Source organism: Electrona antarctica (assembly GCF_951216825.1).
Source record: "Electrona antarctica genome assembly, chromosome: 7".
NCBI lineage: Eukaryota > Metazoa > Chordata > Actinopteri > Myctophiformes > Myctophidae > Electrona > Electrona antarctica.
This window is the reverse complement of record NC_136812.1, coordinates 13,046,911-13,070,391: the sequence shown is the minus strand read 5'-3', so window position 1 is coordinate 13,070,391 and position 23,481 is coordinate 13,046,911. Positions and strand designations below refer to the sequence as shown.

General features: G+C 42.6%; 1 protein-coding gene and 1 long non-coding RNA gene across 2 annotated transcripts in view; one reads left to right on the top strand and one right to left on the bottom strand.

The window, feature by feature from the left end:
• Positions 1-23,481, bottom strand: part of LOC306926787 — a 51,494-nt gene that overhangs the window by 10,817 nt on the left and 17,196 nt on the right. The gene's annotated exons all lie outside the window — the stretch shown is intronic.
• LOC306927250 (leucine-rich repeat-containing protein 24-like) lies at positions 7,388-16,655 on the top strand (the record flags this gene model as incomplete). The annotated part of the gene is made up of 8 exons (XM_079506960.1): positions 7,388-7,555; positions 9,073-9,159; positions 11,275-11,466; positions 12,321-12,489; positions 13,621-13,883; positions 14,086-14,436; positions 14,927-15,172; positions 16,221-16,655. 8 exons carry the CDS (start codon positions 7,388-7,390, stop codon positions 16,653-16,655), a joined length of 1,911 nt encoding a protein of 636 aa, XP_079363086.1.

Genomic DNA, 23,481 nt, shown 5'->3' with positions numbered 1-23,481 from the left:
TCCTGATGGTCTGAGCAGCACCGTCTCTGTAGTCATAATATGCATGCTGTGGACGTGCAGGTTGCATGCACAAGGCTACTGTTTTGATGTGATGGCTTGGTCAGCAATAAGGCTCATGTAGCCTATAGGACTATTATATAGGCGGCTATACAAATTACATCGCGCCGAAGTGGACGGACATTCTCCAGGTTCGCCAGTGAAAAGCATCGCCTCGACATCTCCAAATACTCCATCGACTAGCCGGGTATGTATAGCAATTAATATGCAGCCGTTCGTCTTTTATATTCATATATAAGCGAATGGAAATGAATAAACATAGGCCAATCATGGCGTGTAAAGGGCTACAATATGGGATTGATGTGTAATTGTTTTAATTTTAATTGAAATGCAAAAAACGCCTATTTGAGATATGCATGACGTTAAACATTGCCATTTACATCATGATTTTATCCTACCTCCCATACGGTATATACAGTAGTTACAGTTTACGTTCACATTTAAAACATTTGTTGCAGGATTGAGGAGTTCAGAATAAGAATGACAAATAATAGTAGATTAATTACAATAACAAAAATTGGTCACTGCATGTGATCAGTATGTGATATCTGGTAGTATCATTTTTAAACACATGGAAATGTACCACCATGCCATAAAGTCTGTAAGTAGACAAAGGTTATAGTGTAGCCTATTGATGAACACATTCTGAAATAATTTTCAGTAATGAATTAAATTGTTGCATTAAATGGCTTGGCAATAAATAGGCCTATTTAGGCGGCCTATAATGTGAAAGCCTTCACCTTGGCTTTCAGGACAACACAACCAATTAACCAATCAACCAACAGAAGTACTTTGTTAGAATTTTCTTCTAAGTTTCTAATAATGAGAGATTTTAGATGATATTGGATTGGAATATCCAGACTGTTGAATATCAGAATCACAGGCAGGACATGAGAACTATGGCAAGTCAGGTAAAGTTGCCTGCTGTCCGTGCACTGTTGGTAGGCAACCTTGGTGCCTACATTGGCACAGGGGAGGGTGATCACTGGCACACTGAAATTATGTAATATTCAAAAATATTTGCATGTGAAGTCCCTTCATCCCACACATAATTCTGCATTCATTTAAACTACTACTAACTGTCTCTGACCTGGGAGAGATAGGTGGGTCTGAGAAGTCTAATGATCATTACACCCTGATTGGACAGAAAGTATTTCTAAAGAAGAAAAGGTTGTGGACAAAATCAGTTGGAAATATAACATTTTGATCATGCATGATCAAAGTGTCATAATTCAACTTCATGATAATATGGTAGCCTACACTGAATACCAAGAAAATGAAAACACTGCACTTCATTTCAAAAAGGTTTGACACAACGAACATAATATCCATTTAGTGACTTTTGCCGCTAGTGCCTGTTTTGTACTGCATTTATGAATGTTGATGTTTGATACGAATATTTCTCCATGTTCCAGTCCAATAACTAAGTATGTGTTCTGTGCATGCATGGGTCCCTTACGTGGTCTTTTTGAGAAGAGCAGGGGAAGCAGGCTGGCATGGTGAAAGTGTTTGCATGTCCCATACTCCCATTAATGACAGAATTTTATTTTACTCGTTTAATGTTTGAGTACCTGACTGATAAGGGAATTGTCTGTCTGTCTGTCTGTCTGTCTGTCTGTCTGTCTGTCTGTCTGTCTGTCTGTCTGTCTGTCTGTCTGTCTGTCTGCGTGTGCGTGCGTGTGTGTGTGCGTGTGTTTCTTCTTTCATCAACTTGTAAGATAGAGTAGAGTCTACCTTACAATGGTTGATGAATGAATGACGGTCTATCTGATAGACCATCATTCAGCCTGCCGCCCGGGAAGCTATTGAGTAATGCCACTGGATATAGAGAGATGCTTTAGTCAAGATACCCATGGTATCATGGTGGGGGGAAAAATGACACTTGTGTGAATGAAGTGAGGGGCGCCCACTCTATATCAACCACATTGTGTCTTTATACGTTAGTGCCCTTAAAACCAAACATTAAAGTCCATAGCTGTCTAACGATGTAGGTCATAAGTGCCCTAAACAAGAGCTGTACAAGAGTGATCACTACATTGCTCCCAAAACAATGCTGTGAAGTCATCTCTACTCTCTCCCCCAATGTGTATCATCAATACCACAAATAATTAAACCGTATATACTTAAAAGTCCCCCAGGGCTCTACACATACAATGTCCCTCCACATCAAATCTCTTCACCGAAAATATCCAATCGCTGGGGCGTGTTGCGAGTCTGTAGATCTGCAATTTTCACAGAATGTTGGCTCCCAGAATAGGGCTGCGGGCACCGGGGGGATCATGTGGATAACTGAATCAAGACTAAGACAGAAGCATCCTATTTGGTAAAATGTGTTGGTCTGAAATCATAAAGTACACATCTGGCATTATCAAAATGATCTAGACAGAATTATTTACAAAATGTAAAGTCATTTTTAAGTAATTTGAGTCAAGACCAATTGCAGACAAGGCTGGAGATGGGATAGAGACTATTAAAATGTGGCCTGGAGACTGGACTCAAGCCACTGAGGCCAGTCTAGAGCAGAGGTTCCCAACCTCTGGTATGGTGACGGTATACTAGTACCACCGGTGGTACTTGAGCCCCCCTCTGGTGGTACACAGAGGAGTCGCCCCAAAAAAGGAGAAAAAGACAAAAGTGGAATGAAATATTTATATTACTACAGGTAGTTCTTCTGAGTCTGACCAAGCAATTGGTTGAAATAGTTCTCTCCAGCCGTGCTGAAATGAGCATGACGGCACACCTAGCCGTTAATAGAAGATTTGAGAACGGATTAATCACATTAGAAACATCATACATTGTGCTGATTAGTGATTAGACAAGAGTTTTGTCAGAGCAGCAGCATTATTGACTTAGGAATGGAACAAAAGGGGGCAGTACACCCTCCTGTATTTTAAAACCCATTTTGGGCGGGAACCCCTTTTGGTGTTAGCATTATGTTATGCTTTAGCTATTGAAAAATAGCAGATCTACAAGCTCATAGCGCGCCACCGAGTGGCGCGCTACGATCTTGTAGGTCTGCTATTTTTGAAAAATCGAAGACTGACTGACATAGAAACATAGCTTTTTCAGAAGACTGTCAGGATGTAGAAGACATTTTTAGAATCTGATCTCAGGTCAAAATGGGTTAACATCAGTTATTATGGTGGTACTTGGAGAGACACATATTTTCTGAGGTGGTACTTCAGTATGAAAAGTTTGTGAACCAATTAATTGTCTAGAGGACTACAGTATAAGTAAAAGAGCACTTGAAGAGAAGGGTGTTACTGTAACTCATCATGCATTCCTACAGAAACCCATAACATCCTGAACCCCCTATGACACAGTAGAACACACACTACGTATCACTGCAGCTCCTGAGACTCGCAAGTCAATATTTGTTTTTCTTGCATTTAAATAATGTACTGTATGTAATCAATGAAAGCAAAAGGGCATGTCTACTATCATGTCCTTGTGGATGGTAAGAATCAAATTTGAAGCAACACATACATATTTTATTGCTGAACTTGTTTATGCTTACTTTCACCTATAGAAACCAAAAATACCGTATTATGAACTAATCACACAATGATGATAGTATGATTTTGTAATTCCAGTTTAAGGAATAATGTGGGGCATTAGTGTCAGAGGCCTTGGGGTTCTAATGGTCTCATGTAGCATTAAAATGATGTTGATAGGATGAGCAGCGGCTTCACAGAATAATCCCTACTACTGTATCGGTATTATCATGTTTGGAGACATCAGACATTGGCTGAGATTAAGATGTGCATGATCAGAAAACTTAGCAATGGATGTTGCTTTGTTTATAGAGAATAAGTATAGGTGGCATGTGGGTGGTACACCTACATGCCATGGGATCAACATTAGCATGGTGGTATCAACATTAGCATTCCAACAGACAGAATTGGACATGTTACAGGGTGGCTGGGGAGCATGTTCTCTCTGTCACTGCATTAGTGACTCCTGCCGGTAGGTCGGACCTGGGAGGGTGTCAGCGTGGGAACTGGAAAGAATAACGTGTACCTCCATATGAGTGACGTACTCCCTGTTAAACACCCACTTTTGATGACATAACCTGCAACATGAAGTACCCCTCTGTGGCCCCTTTTCCACCGGTTGGTTCCCGATGGGAACCGGTTCAGTTATTTTTGGTTCTTAGTCCATGAGCCAGAGCTCCAAAATTGGAACGTTAATTATGAATTGAGTGGGCAAAACCATACCTATATTAGATTGTTATCACCATGACACTTCCCCAATTGATTACTTACACGAAGACAATGATTTATTGTATTACAAATGCAAATGAGGCATTATGTAGGAAAATATGCAAAATAATAGAAAATATGAAAAAGCTACTACTGTGGAAGGGTTATCATGTATTAATTTACTTGTATTGGTCCTATAAACAATTTAAAATAGGTCTAGTTTTTCCCACCAATTTTGGAGCTCTGGCTCATGGACTAAGAACCAAAAAGAACTGAACCGGTTCCCATTGGGAACCAACCGGTGGAAAGGGGGTCTATGTGAGGATTAGAAGTGTCAAAGTAGTAATTAGAAGATTATAAGTGTATGACTCAGGATTTGCCTGAGCTGCTGGTAAACTGCAAGGCTTGCGTATTAAATGCAATATACTAAAATGGAAACAGTGGATGTCTATTTAATTTCAACCCATATAATAACCCCATTCACCGTCCTCAGTCATTCTGCATGGTCTTCACTAATTGCATGTGTTAAATGATCCAAGGTTGTAATAAACTTCTGAAAAGACTGTTGAGTTCTTCGGCTAAACAGAATATTCTTATTGAAATTCCACAGTTAACACTTTGGGGGAGCAATAGACATTCATGTTGTGTTTACTACAGTAGCTGATCTGCTTTGGTGCAGTTGGTAATTTATGTTTCCTGTTCCAATATTTCTCTTTACGCCATCATTTATCAAAATGTGTTTTGCCATACCCCTGTTTTAACAACAGATTTGTTTGTAATTGATGACGCGCCTAGTTTATTAATATGAATTGAAATGTAATTGTTACTGAAGCCACTATAAGCTATGTCTGAAGCTATGTCTATAATAATCACTGGCATGATCATTCATTTTAATTATAGAATCCATTGAAAAGCAATTATCTGCCAACATTGATTTGATTAATGTGAGGAGATGAATGGTGGAGCTGCCATAATCATCTTTGTTGCCTGATCGTAAGTATGTGTGAGCAATGAAAGTGCGTGCGTGTGTGTGTGTGTGTGTGTGTGTGTGTGTGTGTGTGTGTGTGCGTGTGTGTGTGTGTGTGCGTGTGCGTGTGTGTGTGTGTCCAATCCACACGCAGGCATGTGTGAGGAATCAGGATAGATGTGCATTTCAGTCAGTCTACTCTACTGCATATTAAGCTGTGGTGAATCCTGAGACTAATTTGGCATCAGTGTTTATGCAGTGGACTAAAACAATATGACACGTTTTAAAATGTAATGAATTATTGATTTATTTAATTTGGGACCATATGCTTATAGGAGTTTGCGCTCATTTAAATATGGCATTAGTGTACCTGCCACATTGGGTGTGTAAATCTAAGGAAGTTACTGTATTCAATGTGGAGCCAAGCTCCTGTGTATCCACTCGGGATACACAGGAGCTCTCCGCACCCTCACATTGTGCACCCTAGCAGAGAGGCGCACCCACCTATGCCTTGACTTCGCCAGGAAGCTGTTCAAATCTAACTTCAGGAACTGGCTACCTCCCCTCAGAAAAGAGATCTCTGGACGTCAAACTAGAAATGGAGACGACCTGGACACCCCATCATGCAGAACTGAGAGATACAGAAAATCACCAATCGCATATATGTGTGGACTTTTAAATGATAGTGGATTTTAGATTTGAGTTTTACACCATTTGGATTTTTAGATAGGCTATTGCATTTTATATTTGTGATCGGCAAAATAATTCAGTGTTTTTAATGGCACCTGTCTTTTAAAACCCGTGATCATGCTGAAAGTTGAATAAATAAACATAAACATATTTACAAATATCATTAAAATTTAACCCAGAACTTAGGAAAAGGGTGTTATCCTACAGTATCATTTGTAGGTTATACTGTATACCATGATCTCATCTAATTCTCTGTCACTGTCTGGTGCTACTGTAGGCCTATGTGTTTACTTTCAATATTTTCTTAATCTTTACCTCTCCTCTCTCACTCATCAACATCTCATGAACAAATGCGCTGATAGCCTTTTTGCTATACATCATGTAGTATACAGTATAGCTGCTGCTATGTTATTGTTCATGCACTACTTATGTCTAACGCCATGTAGCTACATACTTTACTGAATGGATAATGCTATGTGTATGTATTATTATGTAAGTATATTTTCTTATATTTATGTGTTATATATTATCACACGAAAATATGAAATTACCAGGTTCCATCATGGAGGCCACCAAAGTAATCAAAAAAGTCAACCAAAGAACAAGATTCCTGTACAGGATCTCCTCACTGGTCAACAACAAAAACACCTTGAAGACCCTAGCAGGAGCCCTTGTACAAGGTTTCTTCGACTATGCATGCACCTCTTGGTACCACAGGACCTCAAAGGCCCTTAAAACAAGGCTCCAGACTTCCCAAAACAAACTGGTCAGGCTACTACTTGTCCCCACTCCCCGAACCCACGGCACCCCTGCCCATTTTGACAGGCTGGAATGGCTTATGGTTAACGACAAAGTACAGCATCTTGCAATGGGTCTGGTCCACAAGATTCGCTACACCACCAAGATACCCATGTACCTGTCTAAATACTTCCTTAATGTCAATGAAGTCCACACCCACAACACCAGAGGGAGTTCAACAAACCATGTGCAACCCAGATTCGGCTCAAACAAGGGACTGAATTCATTTCGCTCCTATGCCACCAAAATGTGGAACGCCCTAACATGTGAATCCCTTGACTTCTTCAAAACCGCTCTCAAAGGGCACCTAGTCACTACGGACGGCTGCAATTCAAAACTGGCCCCCGTAAATAAAGTCTGAGAACCTGCTGAGAAACCTGCAAACCTGTGGTGTAACAATGAAAGTGATTCCGACTCCTACCCGCTGATATTGTTTGTATGCACACAGAGCTCCAGTCATAGTACATATTGTGCTGTCATGAATCATCAAGGCCAAGCATTGATTCACCTAATCTCAGTCTCAGTGGCACATAATTGCAGAAAAGAGAACATTGCAGTCCGTGCGCTGCCAGGAATGCAATAATAATTACTAACGTTACATCAGCACATTTATTTATTTATTTATACATTTTGATTGCCTCCCCCTCTCTGCAGTCCAGCAACGCCTGTCGTGATGGCTCTGCAGGCGTCTGTGGTGCTGCTGTCCCTGCTCCTGCCCCTACCCGGCCCGGGACACGGCTCTCTCTCCTGCCCGAGCGGCTGTCGCTGCTACAGCCTCACCGTGGAGTGTGGCTCCACGAGCCTCCGAGATATCCCCAAGCATGTCCCACCCTCCACACAGGTCAGTGGATATCCCCAAGCATGTCCCACCCTCCACACAGTCAGTGGATATCCCCAAGCATGTCCCACCCTCCATTATCCCCAAGCATGTCCCACCCTCCACACAGTCAGTGGATATCCCCAAGCATGTCCCACCCTCCACACAGGTCAGTGGATATCCCCAAGCATGTCCCACCCTCCACACAGTCAGTGGATATCCCCAAGCATGTCCCACCCTCCACACAGGTCAGTGGATATCTCTAAGCATGTCCCACCCTCCACACAGGTCAGTGGATATCCCCAAGCATGTCCCACCCTCCACACAGGTCAGTGGATATCTCTAAGCATGTCCCATCCTCCACACAGGTCAGTGGATATCCCCAAGCATGTCCCACCCTCTACTAGCGGCTTCGGATGTTATCAGATGACTTAATCTCCATCATCAGCCCTTATCAACACCATGCAATGCAGCCAGTATGGACATTTCCACATACTGACGTTGTTGTCAGTCAGAGCATGTGAGCGGCGTGGAGCGTGAACGGTGCGAGGAGTGGAGCGGGTGGATTTTGAATTGAGCGCTGAGTGGCTTTTAAAATGGGTCAGAGCGGCTTACGGAGCGAGAACTGTCCTCCGCTCCGAGCCGCTCACGTGTTTAGAACCTAAACGCTTGGATTTAGTTTGTGCAGAGCGCATTTACCAAATGTATGAAAGTGTGCCGAAAAATTGGAACATTCATCAACGCGTGATTCGTGTGGCGACCGACAGTGCCAGCAACATGATCAAGGCATTGAACATCCTCCCTGACGTTGAAGGAGAAGTGGAGAAAGAGGATGATGATGATGAAGTGGTGATGGAGGAAGAGGAGGAAATTGCAGAGGAGGAGGAAATTGTGAAGGAGGAGGAACCTGCGCTCTTTTTTTTCTTCCTGTAATTGTTTGCTGCTGAGCGGGCGTATCTGAGCAGAGCGCAGAGCGCAAATGAAGGTGAGCGAGCGTAGAGCAGTGTGGGGGGGGTCAACGCGAGCGAATGAACGAGCGGGACAAAAGCCATCGAGAGCGAATAGCAGATTTCTCGGCCGCTCACATGCTCTGTTGTCAGCCATTGTCTGACATGTCTGTTGGTCGCGTTGTCCGACTATTACTAACCCTAAATCTAACCCTAACCCTAACCTCAGTCTTAACAGGCTATGTAAGCCCCCTAACCTCATATCAGTCTTTTTTTTTATATATCATTTTTATCCCACGATTTTGTTACCCATTTTTTCACCCAGTGTCAATTATCGAATGTAATCCTGGGCGCTACACTTCCTCTGCCAACCTGGGGGGGCAGCGGACCTCATATCAGTCTTAACCGGCCATGTAAAATCAGTTTTGCAATGTTTTCACTTTGGCGGCAGTAATTTCACATCCGCATTTCCTAGTCACCTATACTCGCAGTAGGCAGTATGTAGAAAAGTCCATATTGCCTGCAACATCGTTTTTTGATTGATTCGCCCATTCCTGTCCTCTCATCTTTCTACTTCCACCTTACTCTTTCCAGACCATCTTCCTCCAGGACAATGTTATTGGTCAGATCCGTAGACAGGACCTCTCTCAGCTAGGGAGACTGCACTATCTCTACTTGCAGGTACTGTACCATGCTCACGCACGCACGCGCACACACGCACACACGCACACACGCACGTGCGCACACACACCCCTTGCCTTTAACATACTGATAGCCTCTATGCATGTCTCATGAGTTTTAGGATTATGGAACTTAATCTGCATGTACTTAAAAGATTTGGTAGACTTTCCTCAAAGTAGGATGAAAATAGAACAAAAGAAAATGAATACTAAGTAACAAGGTTTGCACACAACAGCAACGACTTACTGCTCTATGAAACAAAGCAAATGCAATTAATTCAACAAATGTCGGTAGTAGCAGCTGATTCATTTGGGAGAAGATAACAAAAATACTTTAAGGATTAGAATAACCAATGGGTCGGAATAAATCACTGTGACTGATTTAAAGGCCAACAGAGATTTAGTTAACTCTATGATTACTCTATAAAAACTCCTTTACAGCTAGTGTATAAGTTGCTCCACGACACAGTCAAAAAAATACAAATAAAATAAAAAACATTTACAAACAAAATGTATGCCAGCACTCCAGGCTGACAACCTACTGTATCGTTTTTGAAAATCCAGAGTTCTGAAGTGGTTACTGTATGTTTTGTAGTAATAATCTAAATCTACAAAGTAAGTCGTTTTCAAATAATTGTAGTGTGTGTGTACACACACACACACACACACACACACACACACACACACACACACACACACACACACACACACACACACACACACACACACACACACACACACACACACACACACACACACACACACACACACACACACACACACACACACACACACACACACACACACACAGGCAATATACAATATAAACAATTCTTTAATTAATTGTGGCGGGTCAAGGGTTAAGTACACTACTTGAGTAAATGTACTTAGTTACTTTACACCACTGCTTTTATGATAGAGTGCAATCACACACTACAGCAATAGCTTTGTCCTTTGAGACCACCATTAACAGTTTGCAGAGAGAAGCTTATTACAGCCCCATATCAACTAGAGCTGTGGTGACCTTCTGCATATTTTAGAATGTAGACAGCCCATGCTTTGAATACAATCAGTTATTGCACCATTGCAGAAATATGACATTTTACCTGTACAGTACTGGGCTTGCACAACATGCACCCCTGTAATCTATTTTCATAATTAACACTTAACTCACTGAAACAAGTCTTTGACGATACTTCAAACTACATCAGCGCGCGCACGCACGCACGCACACACACACACACGCACGCACGCACACACACACACCTCATCTCCCCCATCTATTCTAGAGCAGCATCAGAATCAAAAGCACAGCAATTATTCAAATCTTATGTTCATTATTAGCTGAGCTGTGAAACTATTGAATGTCTGTACCATGTATGTAATATGTATAGTAAGTTAAGTATAGCATACTACACATATAGTAAATTATTCTATGGGGCTGTGCTTGTGTATATAAATAATGTATGTACTGTATGTCTCTCTGTCGGTAGATGCGACAGGAACGGTGAGATGCAGACGACGTCTGCTTAATCCATTCACATCCACATTTTGTCTGATGTGCTGTTTTTTATGCCAGGACGTTTTTGTGTGTGCCTGTACTGCGTACAGAACGTTTTCTTCGTGTACCTGCAAGTTTATAATAGTTTGGGATTTTTCATTAGAGTTTAGTTTTAGTTAGCTTCGATTTTTCATTTTCTTTTCTTGGGTTATTTGCCAGGTGCAGGATTCAAAACGGTCAGAGTAAGTGGGCCTACTGTGTAATACAAACTCAACAAAATATACCATTTAAAAAAAATATATTCAGTTACCGTTGGTGACGAGAAAAACTAAACAAAGGGCATTATGTATATATAATTTCAGTTCGTTTTAGTTAGTTTTGTATTAAAAATGTTTTTTAATTTCCGTTATTTCAAACATAAAGCTTCTACTCCATGTGATGTGCTCCTCTCCTCTCCTCTCCTCTCCTCTCCTCTCCTCTCCTCTCCTCTCCTCTCCTCTCCTCTCCTCCATATCATTCTCTTTCATGTGCCTCTCCTCTCCACCATATCATTCTCTTTCATGTGCCTCTCCTCTCCTCTCCTCTCCTCTCCTCTCCTCTCCCTCTCCTCTCCAGAACAACACCATATCAGCAGTGGAACCGGGCTCTTTCAGGAAGCAGGGTCAGCTGCTGGAGCTGGCGCTCAACGGGAACCGTATTCACCTGGTGACGGCCGACATGTTCCACGGCCTGGACCATCTGCGCATCCTCTACCTGGCCGGGAATGACATCACGCGTCTGCAGGATTACACCTTCCGGGGCTTACAGGTGAGGCAGAGTAGTAGTATAGGACCCCCGCCTCACACATGCATCAATTTAAATGATGCCTCATACAAAGTTGATAATAACTAGTATGCATATCTAATTGTATCTATAAATGTATGCGTAACACATTTTACCTATCACTAAACGTATTAATTCTCAGATGAGCAAAAGGGGCGCTATAGCCCCATCCAATGTCTGGGTTTTGCGAGACATGGCCAAAGCATTTTCGGGGATCCCCAGCCAAAAACGTTGAGAACCCCTGGTTTAGAGCACTAAACGTGACGTCATGTGGCAGCCAAGTCTATGGAACCTTTTTTGAGTGGTGCAAACCACTCCAATAACCAGCTTTGTCTGTACCCGTGTACCCGTGTCTGTACCCGTGTACCTGTACGTGGCCCCACGTACAGATGAGCATGGTTGCTATGGTTAGTGTGTGACGTCACTGCACCACTCAGTTCACACGGGTGTGATTTTTTATTTAATGTTTACAGCACCTTCAACAAACACTACCGGGCGCCTCACTTCACTTCACACAAGTGTGATTGTTTCAGTTCCCGTTTGAGTCCATGACAAGCTCCATCATACATTATCACAATGACCCCAACTAGCACATTAATCCTGCTCCTCCATACATTATCACAATGATCCCAACTAGCACATGAATACTGACTTCCTGCTCCTCCATACATTATCACAATGACCCCAACTAGCACATGAATACTGACTTCCTGCTCCTCCATACATTATCACAATGACCCCAACTAGCACATGAATACTGACTTCCTGCTCCTCCATACATTATCACAATGACCCCAACTAGCATATACAGTACTGTATTCCTGCATGCTCCTCCACAGCGTCTCCAGGAGCTCCACCTGCAGCACAACAGCATAGAGATGCTGGCCGACCAAGCCCTCGTGGGCCTGACCTCTCTGGCCCTGCTGGACCTCAGCAGGAACAACCTGCACACCATCGGCCCCGCCTCTCTGCGGCCGCTGGTCAGCCTGCAGGTTCTGCGCATCACAGGTGAGACCAAGGCACTTATTCGGGGGAAAATACATGTCGTTTAGGTTTTCGAGGGGCGCTAGCCCCTCCTATGTCCATCTATGTGTGTCTGTGTGTACCACGGAAATGATTTGATTGGTTGAGCACGGAATGTGATGTATGTATGATGTATGCTGATAGGAGTGCCTCTCACTTCACACGAGTGTGATTTTTGATACAGCGTCTGAGATCTCGCTGTTTGACACAGAAATTGGGATATGTGCCTTGCAGGGTTAATTGCAGGGCCTCCACCAGTGTGTAAATAAATGTGCGCGAATAAGGGAAAGTAATGCATATGGTAGAGGGCTTTGGATGAAAGGCGCTATACAAATGCAGACCATTGACATAATATAATAACATCATTTAAAGTGCTTGGTGCTGATACAGTACATTCGTTTTGAAGTGCTTTGTTGCTTTGTTAAGTGCTTGTCGGCTAATGCTTGCTCTACTGATGAAAGTGCTCGAGTGTCAGAGTTCGAGTATCAAACAGCCTCTACACTACAGCATACTGTTCCTCAGGCGAGATATCCTATCCTTCTGGGGGAGAGCTAGCAGGGCTGAGAGGAGTCCGTGATAGTCCTCCTCATCTCGTGTCTGATACGTACTGTAGGCCTACATGGAGGAGACAGAGGGGAAGGTCACAGCGAATGATATTAGACACTGTGTGTGGACACCTATTTCCAACTTGTCCCCTCTGATGGGCGGTTAGGTAGGTTGCCATACAGTAAAACACTATGGAAAAAGTACTCAAATGTTTTACTTGAGTAAAAGTATTAATACTGCAGTGTACTGTAGGCTACTGTAGATGGGAAGTAAAAGTCCCATATTCAAAAAGTACCAAATTATTGCCATCAAAATGTACCAAAAGTAGAAAGTACTCACTATGCAGAATGTGCCATTTCAAGTTTTCAAATGTTTTCAAATATTTCGAAAATCAATCTACAAGCTCACAATGCGTCGCATCGCGATGCATTGTGAGCTTGGTCACCTTATCACCTAAAAACTGGAGCATGCGTGGGCCTTCAGGGGTTTTGTTAATAGAAACTGTTCCAGTAAAGTCACAGGCACATGGAAGTTCTGTTGTGATCTACTCTGCTCCCGTCCCGTCTCCAGACAACCCGTGGCGATGCGACTGCGCTCTCCACTGGCTGAGGAGTTGGATCGACGAGGAGGGCCAGCGGCTGCTCAGCTCTGCGGAGCGCCGTCTGGTCTGCACGGAGCCTCCTCGTCTCTCCCACCTCAGCCTCGTGGAGGTGCCTCTCAACAGCCTGGTGTGCATCCCGCCAGTGGTGCAGCTGGAGCCCAGGAGGCTGGCCGTGCGCCTCGGAGAAAGCCTGCGGGTGTCCTGCCATGCCTCTGGATATCCCCGACCACAGGTGTGTGTGTGTGTGTGTGTGTGTGTGTGTGTGTGTGTGTGTGTGTGTGTGTGTGTGTGGTGAGAAATACGGTAAAACAGTGGTTCTTAAACCCTTTTTCACATCAAAGGTCCATTATTTATTTGGCATTTGAGCCACGGACCACTATTTGATGAGATGTACCTTCTCAGACCCAAAACAAAAACGTTGCTTTACACTGCAGGTGACCTGGAGGAAGGCTTCCCAGGGTAAAGTGGCACTCTCTCCCAGAAGCCTGGTGCAGGAGATGGGGGCCGGAGGAGCTGCGGGAGGGGTCGCCGCCGCCGGGGGGGCGGAGCAGCACTCGGAGGAAGGAGGCAGAGTCCGCCTGCAGAAGGCGGACGCCGCCGGGGAACGCTTCGACCCGGACACGGGCAGCGGCATGCTGTTCCTCAGCAACGTGACCGTGGCCCACGCAGGCTTCTACGAGTGCGAGGCCTGGAACGCGGGCGGCGTGGCCAGGGTGACCTTCCAGCTGGCCATCAACACCTCCTCGTCCGCCTCTTCCTCCTCCATCTGGGCCTCGTGGTCTCAGGTGACCCAATGATTAAAGTTCTCAGTCGCCACTCAGACTGATTTCATGTCATTTGGATTCCACAGCAGTCTTCGATGGAATCATGCTGTGCGCCGAAAACAGCTCATCTGTAAACTCACAACGTGCCAAAGACGAGTTGTGAATTTATAGATGGCTGGCTGTTTTCGGTTATTAGTTATATTTAAGAATGAAAGAATAATTGAAGTGTTCAGTTCAAACTAGCAATAGCATAGATTAGTTTTATGAGAATTTGAAGTGGTCAAACTAGCTATAGAATGAATGTTCAGAAGCATACAGAAGTTACAAAAACCCTAATGATCTTCTGCAATTTCGTCAGCTGGAATGTGGAGCTTAGGTTTAGAAAGATTCTACATCATTATTGTGCTAATTTGTTGAGGAAACTCTCAAGTTTAACAAATCACAGATTGGGACTTGGTGGGCCAACAACACTTTTCAGTCATGATATTTTATTTGGCTTTAAACCATACAGGTGTCCTCGGCCTACGCCCCCTCGTGGCCGCGGCTGAGGAACCACCACCGTCCTGCCGTGGGCTCGGACGTCAGCCGTGAGCCGCTGTATGCCATGGGAAGCATGGCCTTCAGCGCTCTGGGGCCGGCCACCCAGACGGCCATAGCCATAGGCATCTCACTGCTGGCTCTCACTGCACTGCTGTTGGTCGCCATGATCTACAGCCGCCACCAGCAGAGAGAGAAGGAGGCCGATGGCGCAGAGAAGGTGCGTTTGTCCCGTTTGTATTATGGTTTGGGTGCATGTGTTTGGTTAGACTACAGTCATGATTCCGACACCCTACCCAAAACCCTAACCGCACACGGTCACCACGGGTGATTCTTAACTCGCCACGGGTTAGTTTTAACCCGCCGTGCATGTCGGGAGCCACAGGTGATTTTTAACCCGCAGCACCAACATATGCACCCCTTATGGTTCATGGAAGGTTAAAATGTAAGCAACAAGAAAACAACGTTTTATATCCATATTAGTATTAGATGTTTTGGTAATATAATGTTTGTTTTGATCTGGTTTAAATTTATTAAAAGCACAACAATAATGTAAAAAGGAGAAAAGAAATTAAGAAAGAATGAAAAGTAAATGGATAAAAGAAAATTCCATCACACATTATCAGCATCAATTCATTAAAAACAGGTACCATTTAGATTGAAGTTGATACGTCGTTCAATCGTTTTTATGTGGACACGCCCACCAGTTCATTAAGTATGCCTGGTATGCCTGGTGGGTGGTGATGGGTGGTGACCCACCTGAACTGAAGCCGCACCCACAACTGTGTTTGTATGATAAAGGGAGAGGGGTTGAGGAGGGGATAATATTGTTATGTCACTATACCACTGTTTTTTTCATTGGCACGTTTGACTGGTAAGGTTTCAGCCTACAGGAAGAAACCCAAAATACAAAGGGAAGACATCATTGCATATAACAACCACACCAAGGGGTCTAATGAAGTACTGTCACCTCATAAACACATGAAAAACTGGAAAAAATACAAAAAACACAGCACTCCATCTTTAGGTATCTTTAAAATGCCTTCTAAATCCTGACCTACGTTTTCTGAAAACCTTCAAATATTTATTCAAAAATGACAAAAAAAAGTATGTTTCTACATAACTACCCCAAAAGGGGTTCCGTCCTGAAACGTATAGTTACAAAAAGGGGTTCCCGTCCTTAGTAAAAAAAAGCCACCACTGCCCTGCCACCACTGCCCTAACCCTAACCCAAAAGTGTTTTTGTCATGCTATATCTCAACATGCAGGAGGAGAGCATCCTGTACGTGAACGACTACTCGGACGGCCCGACCACGTTCGCCCAGCTGGAGGAGTACAGGGACGAGCGCGGCCACGAGATGTACGTCCTCAACCGGGCCAAGCCCGTCTTACCGCCCGCGCCGCCCACCGCGGCCATCGCCACCACCAACCTGGGTTACCCCGTCGCCCCGTCCGAGACCCTGTCCTCCTCCAGCCCCGCCCTCTCCTCCTCGGGGCCCGGCCAGACCATGAGTCCCGTCCTCCTGGCCCCCCCCACCGCCAAGCAGCAGCAGCAACAAGAGCCGGACATACGGACCATGCGGAGAATGGCGGGGGAGGGAGGGGAGGCGGAGCCCGTGATCACGTCGGAAGCCGAGGGGATGTTTCTCAACCACGCGGGTCTGTTCATGGACTCGCAGATCGCCTACGAGATCCACTGCTGAAGGGAAAACGATCCCGACGGAACAAGGTTCTGGCTTGGTACTGTACTGTATAGCAGGCTCTGTACTCCAGGTCAGTAAAGTCTATAAACATAATCTTAAAACGGAAAGATATTGGGGAATTCACTCCCGGGGAACTGTTGATAAACGACAGACAGTTACGCTCAATCCTCAAGGAAAACAACTGGAGGTGGTTAAGGAGAGAACCCGATGTTGCTGTTGGTGGATCACCAATGTTGCCTGAGTCATCCCTACTTAATGGAGGCAGAGGTGGTGAACACACTGTGGCCATGATATGAGCCTATACGCTCCAATACAAGTCAAAGGAAATTGGGTTCATACTGAAGATGGATACACTCAATGTAAGCTGATGGCAACCAGGAAAAAAGCTAGATGTATTCCCGTATGGCTGCATAAACCCTTGACTGCACTGCAGTGTTGACCGTGTTAACAGTATCTTACTTCAATGGGAACTTCACTGGTATTTAACTTGAACCCCTATAGATGTGGCAAGGACATGAAAATCTGTCCTAACGATTCCCAAGGGGTTCTGTACGTTGAGACGTTGCACCGTTAGATCTGCAGCAACCTACGTAGAGCTCATCGAAATGTTTACATTGGCATGCGTCAATTTCCTAGCACAAGCTGGTGGCAGAACTTATCTGGAAGTGTCATGTTCCATTTTGACACAATCGAAGCATAAATGAGCCTGGCCATCTTCCTGGAACCCTTGGATCATTCTGTGATCTTTACTGTACCACAGCTTAGAACTAGTATCTGTTGGGCCGCAAAACATTAAACTCATGTCAAACCTCACAAGATGTGTGCTGGGTTGCTTTGAGTGAAGAGGAAAAAACAGTTCTGTTATTGACAAGAGGCAAAGCAGTTTGGAGTCCTGTCAGGGTGAAAGTGATTGTTGTCGATGACTGAACACATTTCAAGACATCGCCCTTCATCACTTTCTATGCAGACATGTAGAATCCTAAAGGCTTTGAGGTGGACAATTACGAAGCAGTGTGTTCAAAAACATTGGTCAAAACAGGGAAAATGTCACCAGGAAGAGAGGTTTTCAAAAAATGTATTCTAGTGTAGGTGAGTTGGAGAAAGGTTGGTTAAGGTTAATCCAACACAGCTGATCCCTGCTGGGATGAGACACTGGCTACGATGAAGGAGTTGACCTCAATATCTTGATATTTCGATATTTTCTTCAGCAAGCAAGCACATGTCAAAATGTGTTGAAAAGACTAGTTTTAATGGTTCAGTTGCCCTGAAGATTTCCTCATTGGCATTGTATTGATTAATGTATACTTACAGTTAGTGGATTCTGTTCAGTTTTAACAAGGGGGAAAGACAAGTCATTTTGATGAAGGAAAAATTTACATTTTTACTAGAAAAGCTCTCTCAAGTAATGTGATTAAAATATTAAAGTATTATTTTAATAAGACAGCTATTCTCTATAAATGTGAAGTTTAAATTTGAAGCTGCAACTCTCAACTGTTCTTCCTGATACTTTGACCCTTTGGCCAAGTATTGTGTTTCTGACTTTATTTTTATTTTTGGAATGTACATTTTATGGTATCTATCACTGGTGATGGTGGTCTTGTCAAAGGATCATACTGTACACCTGTGACAAACTCAATACCTGTCATTATTATGTTACATGGTTATTTATTTCATACATAAACATAACGTTTATTTATAGATTTCATTTCAGGGTTGTTCATTTTTCTGCATACCGTAGTCATTACAACATTCCCAAACTTACTAGAATAATTCAGTCAGTGTTGGTTGAATAATTGTGCCGTTAAAAAAGTAACGGGCATTTGAGATGTGTATCGTTTCTCCAGGGACTGTTTTTGGCTAAACTTAAGATGCATTAAACGTAAAGTTTAATGACCTATATCAAGTAAGTTTGAATGGAATCCTATGGGTTCCTTGAGAATAAAACAAATTACGGTATGCTTTGGAAAATGGCATCAATGACAAAGTACTGTAAGTCGTATGATGGTATGATCTTTTAAACTAAAGGCCCCATGAAATGACTCGACAGAATGCCATTTGATTCTGCATAGTAAGTAACTAAGCCTTGCTGAGCCATGAGGCCTATAGGGCAGGAGCCTATCTCCTGTTTCTGTAGAGTGAGGCAGAAGTACACCCACTGGACGCTAGCATGTCGCAGGGACTTGCACCCAATCCAACCCTTGATGCTGAGTGCCTAGCAGGGAGGCATTGGGTCCCAATTGTCTTTGGTATGACCCGGCCTGGGGATCGAACTCCGACCTCCCAAACTCAGGGCAGACACTAACCGAAAGGCCACTGAGCTGCATGCATAACAATATGCATAATAAGTGTTCCCTTTAAAAACAGGAAGATAAGGAGGACCATGAAACTAACAAGGAACATGTCGCGGATAGTGATATTATAGTGGCCGACAGGCCTCACTAAAAACCCAGCGGCGGTGCCTTATGGCTCGCAATGTCAAGCTAAGAGAAGCGAACACAACCAGAACCAGAACCCAATTGATTGACAAAGATAACACTTATTTTAGGGGTTTTTTTCTGCTTGTACTCCACTGTTTAAGCCAGAGAAAATAAAAGATTGTCTTTGTATATTTCTGTTCGCCAACTACGGATCGCAGGGCCCGTGCAGTCAGTCAGTAAAAAGCAGAATTTATAAAAATGGAGGCAGGACATGAAAATTGTATAAAGTAATTTAATTGGATGGAAATTTTGTATAACTATAAACCCCCAAGTGCAGGATGAGATAAAGAAAATTGTTTTGTTTTCAAGGAAAAGACAAACTAGGTGATGTTCAGCGCAAGACATACAGTACAGACAGTCTGTGGTAAACAGACTTTCATGGTATGCTGAAAGAATGCAAAGGAAACGCTACAAAAATGTATCGATTTATTTTTTCACAAGACTTGAAAAAGTACGCTAAAATCCTCTGTGTTCATTTATCCATTTGTAACTCTGACAGCGTACAAATGTAAATAAATGGATGTGTAAGGACTTTGTGTTTCCATAGGAATTTCGAGCAGTTTAATATGGTTCCGTTTTTATAGGAATAAAGTGTGACAACCGAGCGCGTCCTTACAAGCCCTACGTCACACCACACCGGTACGAGACGAGTAATACGTTTGGATGGGAAAATATTAAAATGCATAAAACTGGTCACACAACACAAATAAAGAATTAGGGCTGTCACGATTACACATTTAAGTTGACGATTAATTATCACACAAATAATTGTGATTAACGATTTAATTGTGTTTAATTGGGATAAAAATATGTGCACAGGGCAGATATGACAAATAACTGAAATATACCAAGACATTACTGACATTTTTTAATAAATGTTATATTTATTATGACAAAATAAATAATTGCCATTAGACGATTATGTAATAATTGTGACAGGCCTAGAAAGAACACTACTGTACAATGGTGGCACTGTGGGTACAGTGTGTCACGCTACTGAAATTTATTTAATAGTGTAGGTGTACTGTATGGAAATAGAAGTCATTATAAACGGACAGAGGACACCAAACACTGTGAGAGATTAAACAGGTTTGAACTGAAGGGAACATTGCTTGCTTTGGTCTTGAGGGGAGAAGAAACTCCTTTTAGTGTGAACATTAGTTTTAATTTTCTATTGACTTCATTGTGTGCCAAACTCTTTGTTGGTGAAATGCGCTTCATAACGCGTTTCTTTTTTTTCTTTTTTTTCAAGATATATATTTTTTCTCCAGGAACCCTTTAAATTGCAATATGCTAGTTTTTTTTTTAACTGTTCATTGTTCTCAAGATTTTACCAGAGCTGTGTTAAAATTTCTGGTTTGTCCATCTTATTACATATTGTAATTACAGAAAACAGTTACTGTATGAACAAAAATGTACAGTTGGAGGCCATCGATATTGTCCTTTTTTTTTGCTGAGGTTTGCGTGATCTGCGCAAAAGGACAGTTAACCCATTTTGGGCGGGAACCCCTTTGTGTTTTAAACATTATGTTATAATTTAGCTATTGAAAAATAGCAGATCTACAAGCTCATAGCGCGCCACCGAGTGGCGCGCTACGAGCTTGTAGGTCTGCTATTTTTGAGGTCAGGCCTAAATGGGTCAAATGATAAGGGACAATATCGGTGGCACCCAACTGTAACGAATTCATTTTTGTATAGTCCTGGACTACATCCTGTGACAGATCCCTACACTGTTTTTGACCTACACACTTTCTACAGTGTCGACGTGATTCATGAAGGGGGAAGTCGATTGTAATATCCAACTATACTATAATGACCCAATTATTCTGTAGGGTCATATTCTTGTTTCTTCCCGTTCCAAGTCAAGCCAGCAAGCCACTTTATTTCTCCAAAGACTTCACACACAGAACTTGAATGGAGAGATAAGCAACTATACTGCCGAGTTTTCAATGGAATTAAACCCCCTGTGGTACGACAACAGCGGTCTGCTACAGGGCTTTAATGATGCCGTCGCAGAAGTAACACGCTCTTATGTTCAGCATAACTGCTGCCGGGTTCAGACAAACAACGAGCTTACAGAGCCTTGTTCACCATAGTCATTCTCAGTGAAAGACATTATTAAACATCGTATCATGGCAGTTCTATCAAGGCTGGGCATCCACTGGGAGCTTATTAAAGTAGTGACCACACTGCAGCAGGTAGTCTCAACAGCTCTAAAGAGCTCAGTGTTATCATTCTGGCAGCTTCTTAGTAGTTGCAAACTTGCATAGCAACAGTAGCCGTGCCCAGCATAAGCACTAAATCATCCGTTCAATACTGCTGCTTGCTAAAACAAGAAAAGTGAAATCAATAAATAAAGTTTGAACGGTGAACCCAATTTGAGCCCAATATGTGCTGTGCCAGCCAAGTCCGGATGCATCTCAAAATATATGAAACAGGCAAGAACGCACAATCATTCCAGTCAAGTTCTGAGGTGTTCAGAGCCATCTTTGTCCTCCTAGCTCACACCATCACATTGGAGACATTCATTTACCAATCTAGATGTGTGGACAGACATGCATGTGATGCAAGGGCATTGGCTATCAGTCCTGTAATTTACTAAATGATGGTCCTTTGGGACCATCATTAGAATTAGACACGTTTTGACGTGTCTAATTCTAATTGTCTACAGAATCAAAGTGTGGGATTAGCTGGCTTAGTCAATGAATGTGCTCCGTCACCCTTTATAGAATCTCAAGCCATTGATTGTTAACCAATCACAACCGTCTGCTTATTTGTATCTATTTTTATTTTTATTATTTTGTTTGTTTATTTTAGTTTGAGGAATTTACTACTGCCATATTAATTTTACTGGTGACTTAAATTGTAAACAGTAGTCTCACTGGGTATAGCCAAATATCACTTGTTAATTTGGGGTATATTGCCTTACAAACATTGCAGTTCATGATTGTAACTACAACCATTACAACCATTATTTAAACAACTAAATGCTTTCCCCCCCTCCCTCCAACATAAATTGATTGCCGAGGTTTGTCAGTAAGTGTAATGATTTAAAAAAGTGTAATCAGATTACTGTAATTTTACCTATGTGTAATCCGTTATCCTAAACCTAAAGCCCTGTTTTTCTGTGCTAATAGTAACATCTCATGTTACATCAGTCAGTCAGTATCAGAGGAAACTAAGACATTTACTTCAATGCCTCGTGAACCAATTTAGGTGTTGAATTTTAATATTTGTAATTAGCATCTTGTTTGTATATTGTGCTTTATTTATTTGCGTATTTATTTATGTATTTATTTAAATATGTATTTATTTATTTATGAATGCCCATGTTTTGTATCAGTTACCATTGTTCAAACATTCATGTTCCAATCATTTTGTCTACTATTGCATTTATTTATTCGGTGGGATTTATACTGTTGAGTGTGTGCTCTTCTCTATTTCCAAATAAAGACTGTTGTTCCAACTGTGGATAGTGCCATTCCTGAGGTTACATCAGATAGTCAGTTGGATGTTCATCTGCTGTATCAAAGATATACCGCTGTGTGCATTTCACCAACGTTTTGATGATTATCATAATGTATAGAAACCTTTACAAGATACAGCTCATATTGACAAACTTTCCCCTGCTTCACATTCCCATTCTCTGTGTTCCTTCAAATCCTATGATGCATTTTGTGAGCAAACAGTATGATGCCAATTTTCTGTGTTCTTTGGTATGCTAGATATGGCGCCATATTCTAGCTGCCATTTATATGTTCAGATTCTCAAGATTGCCATTTTTGCCATTATTTATACAAGATAGGTTGACTGTGTGCATACATGCTCTTTCATTGCAACGCCTTGTCCCTATATAGGCTTTAAGGCTTGCTGTGAGGCAACACTTTCCTTGCACACAAAAGACATGCATCTGATGCATGTGTAGCACTCTGAATTTAATTGAGAATTGAATTGAACTATTGAGAATGAAATTGAGTAGGAGAATAAACTGTTCACTAATGGAGAGGTCCTAACAACCTCCTGACAGTAAGGGGCGCCTACGCTGCAGGGAACTACACTAGCAGCTACACTCCACACTCACAGCTAAACAGGAAGTGAATACTTCAGATGCTAGTTTGGGGAGACGTGGTGTTCTGTGCAAGTGTGCAGCAGAGTAAACAGTGTGCCCTTTTCTTCTGTTTTTCAGGTAAATGTAATGATTCCAGAAAGGGAGAAAGGTAGAATAGTGTAATAGAAAACAGGACAGTCTGTTTATTTGTTTCAGTTCAGGAGCAGTTTGATGCAACATGATTGTAGGAATGATCAATGTAATCAGAATGTGTCTGTATTGTAATTGTATTGGTAGTCCA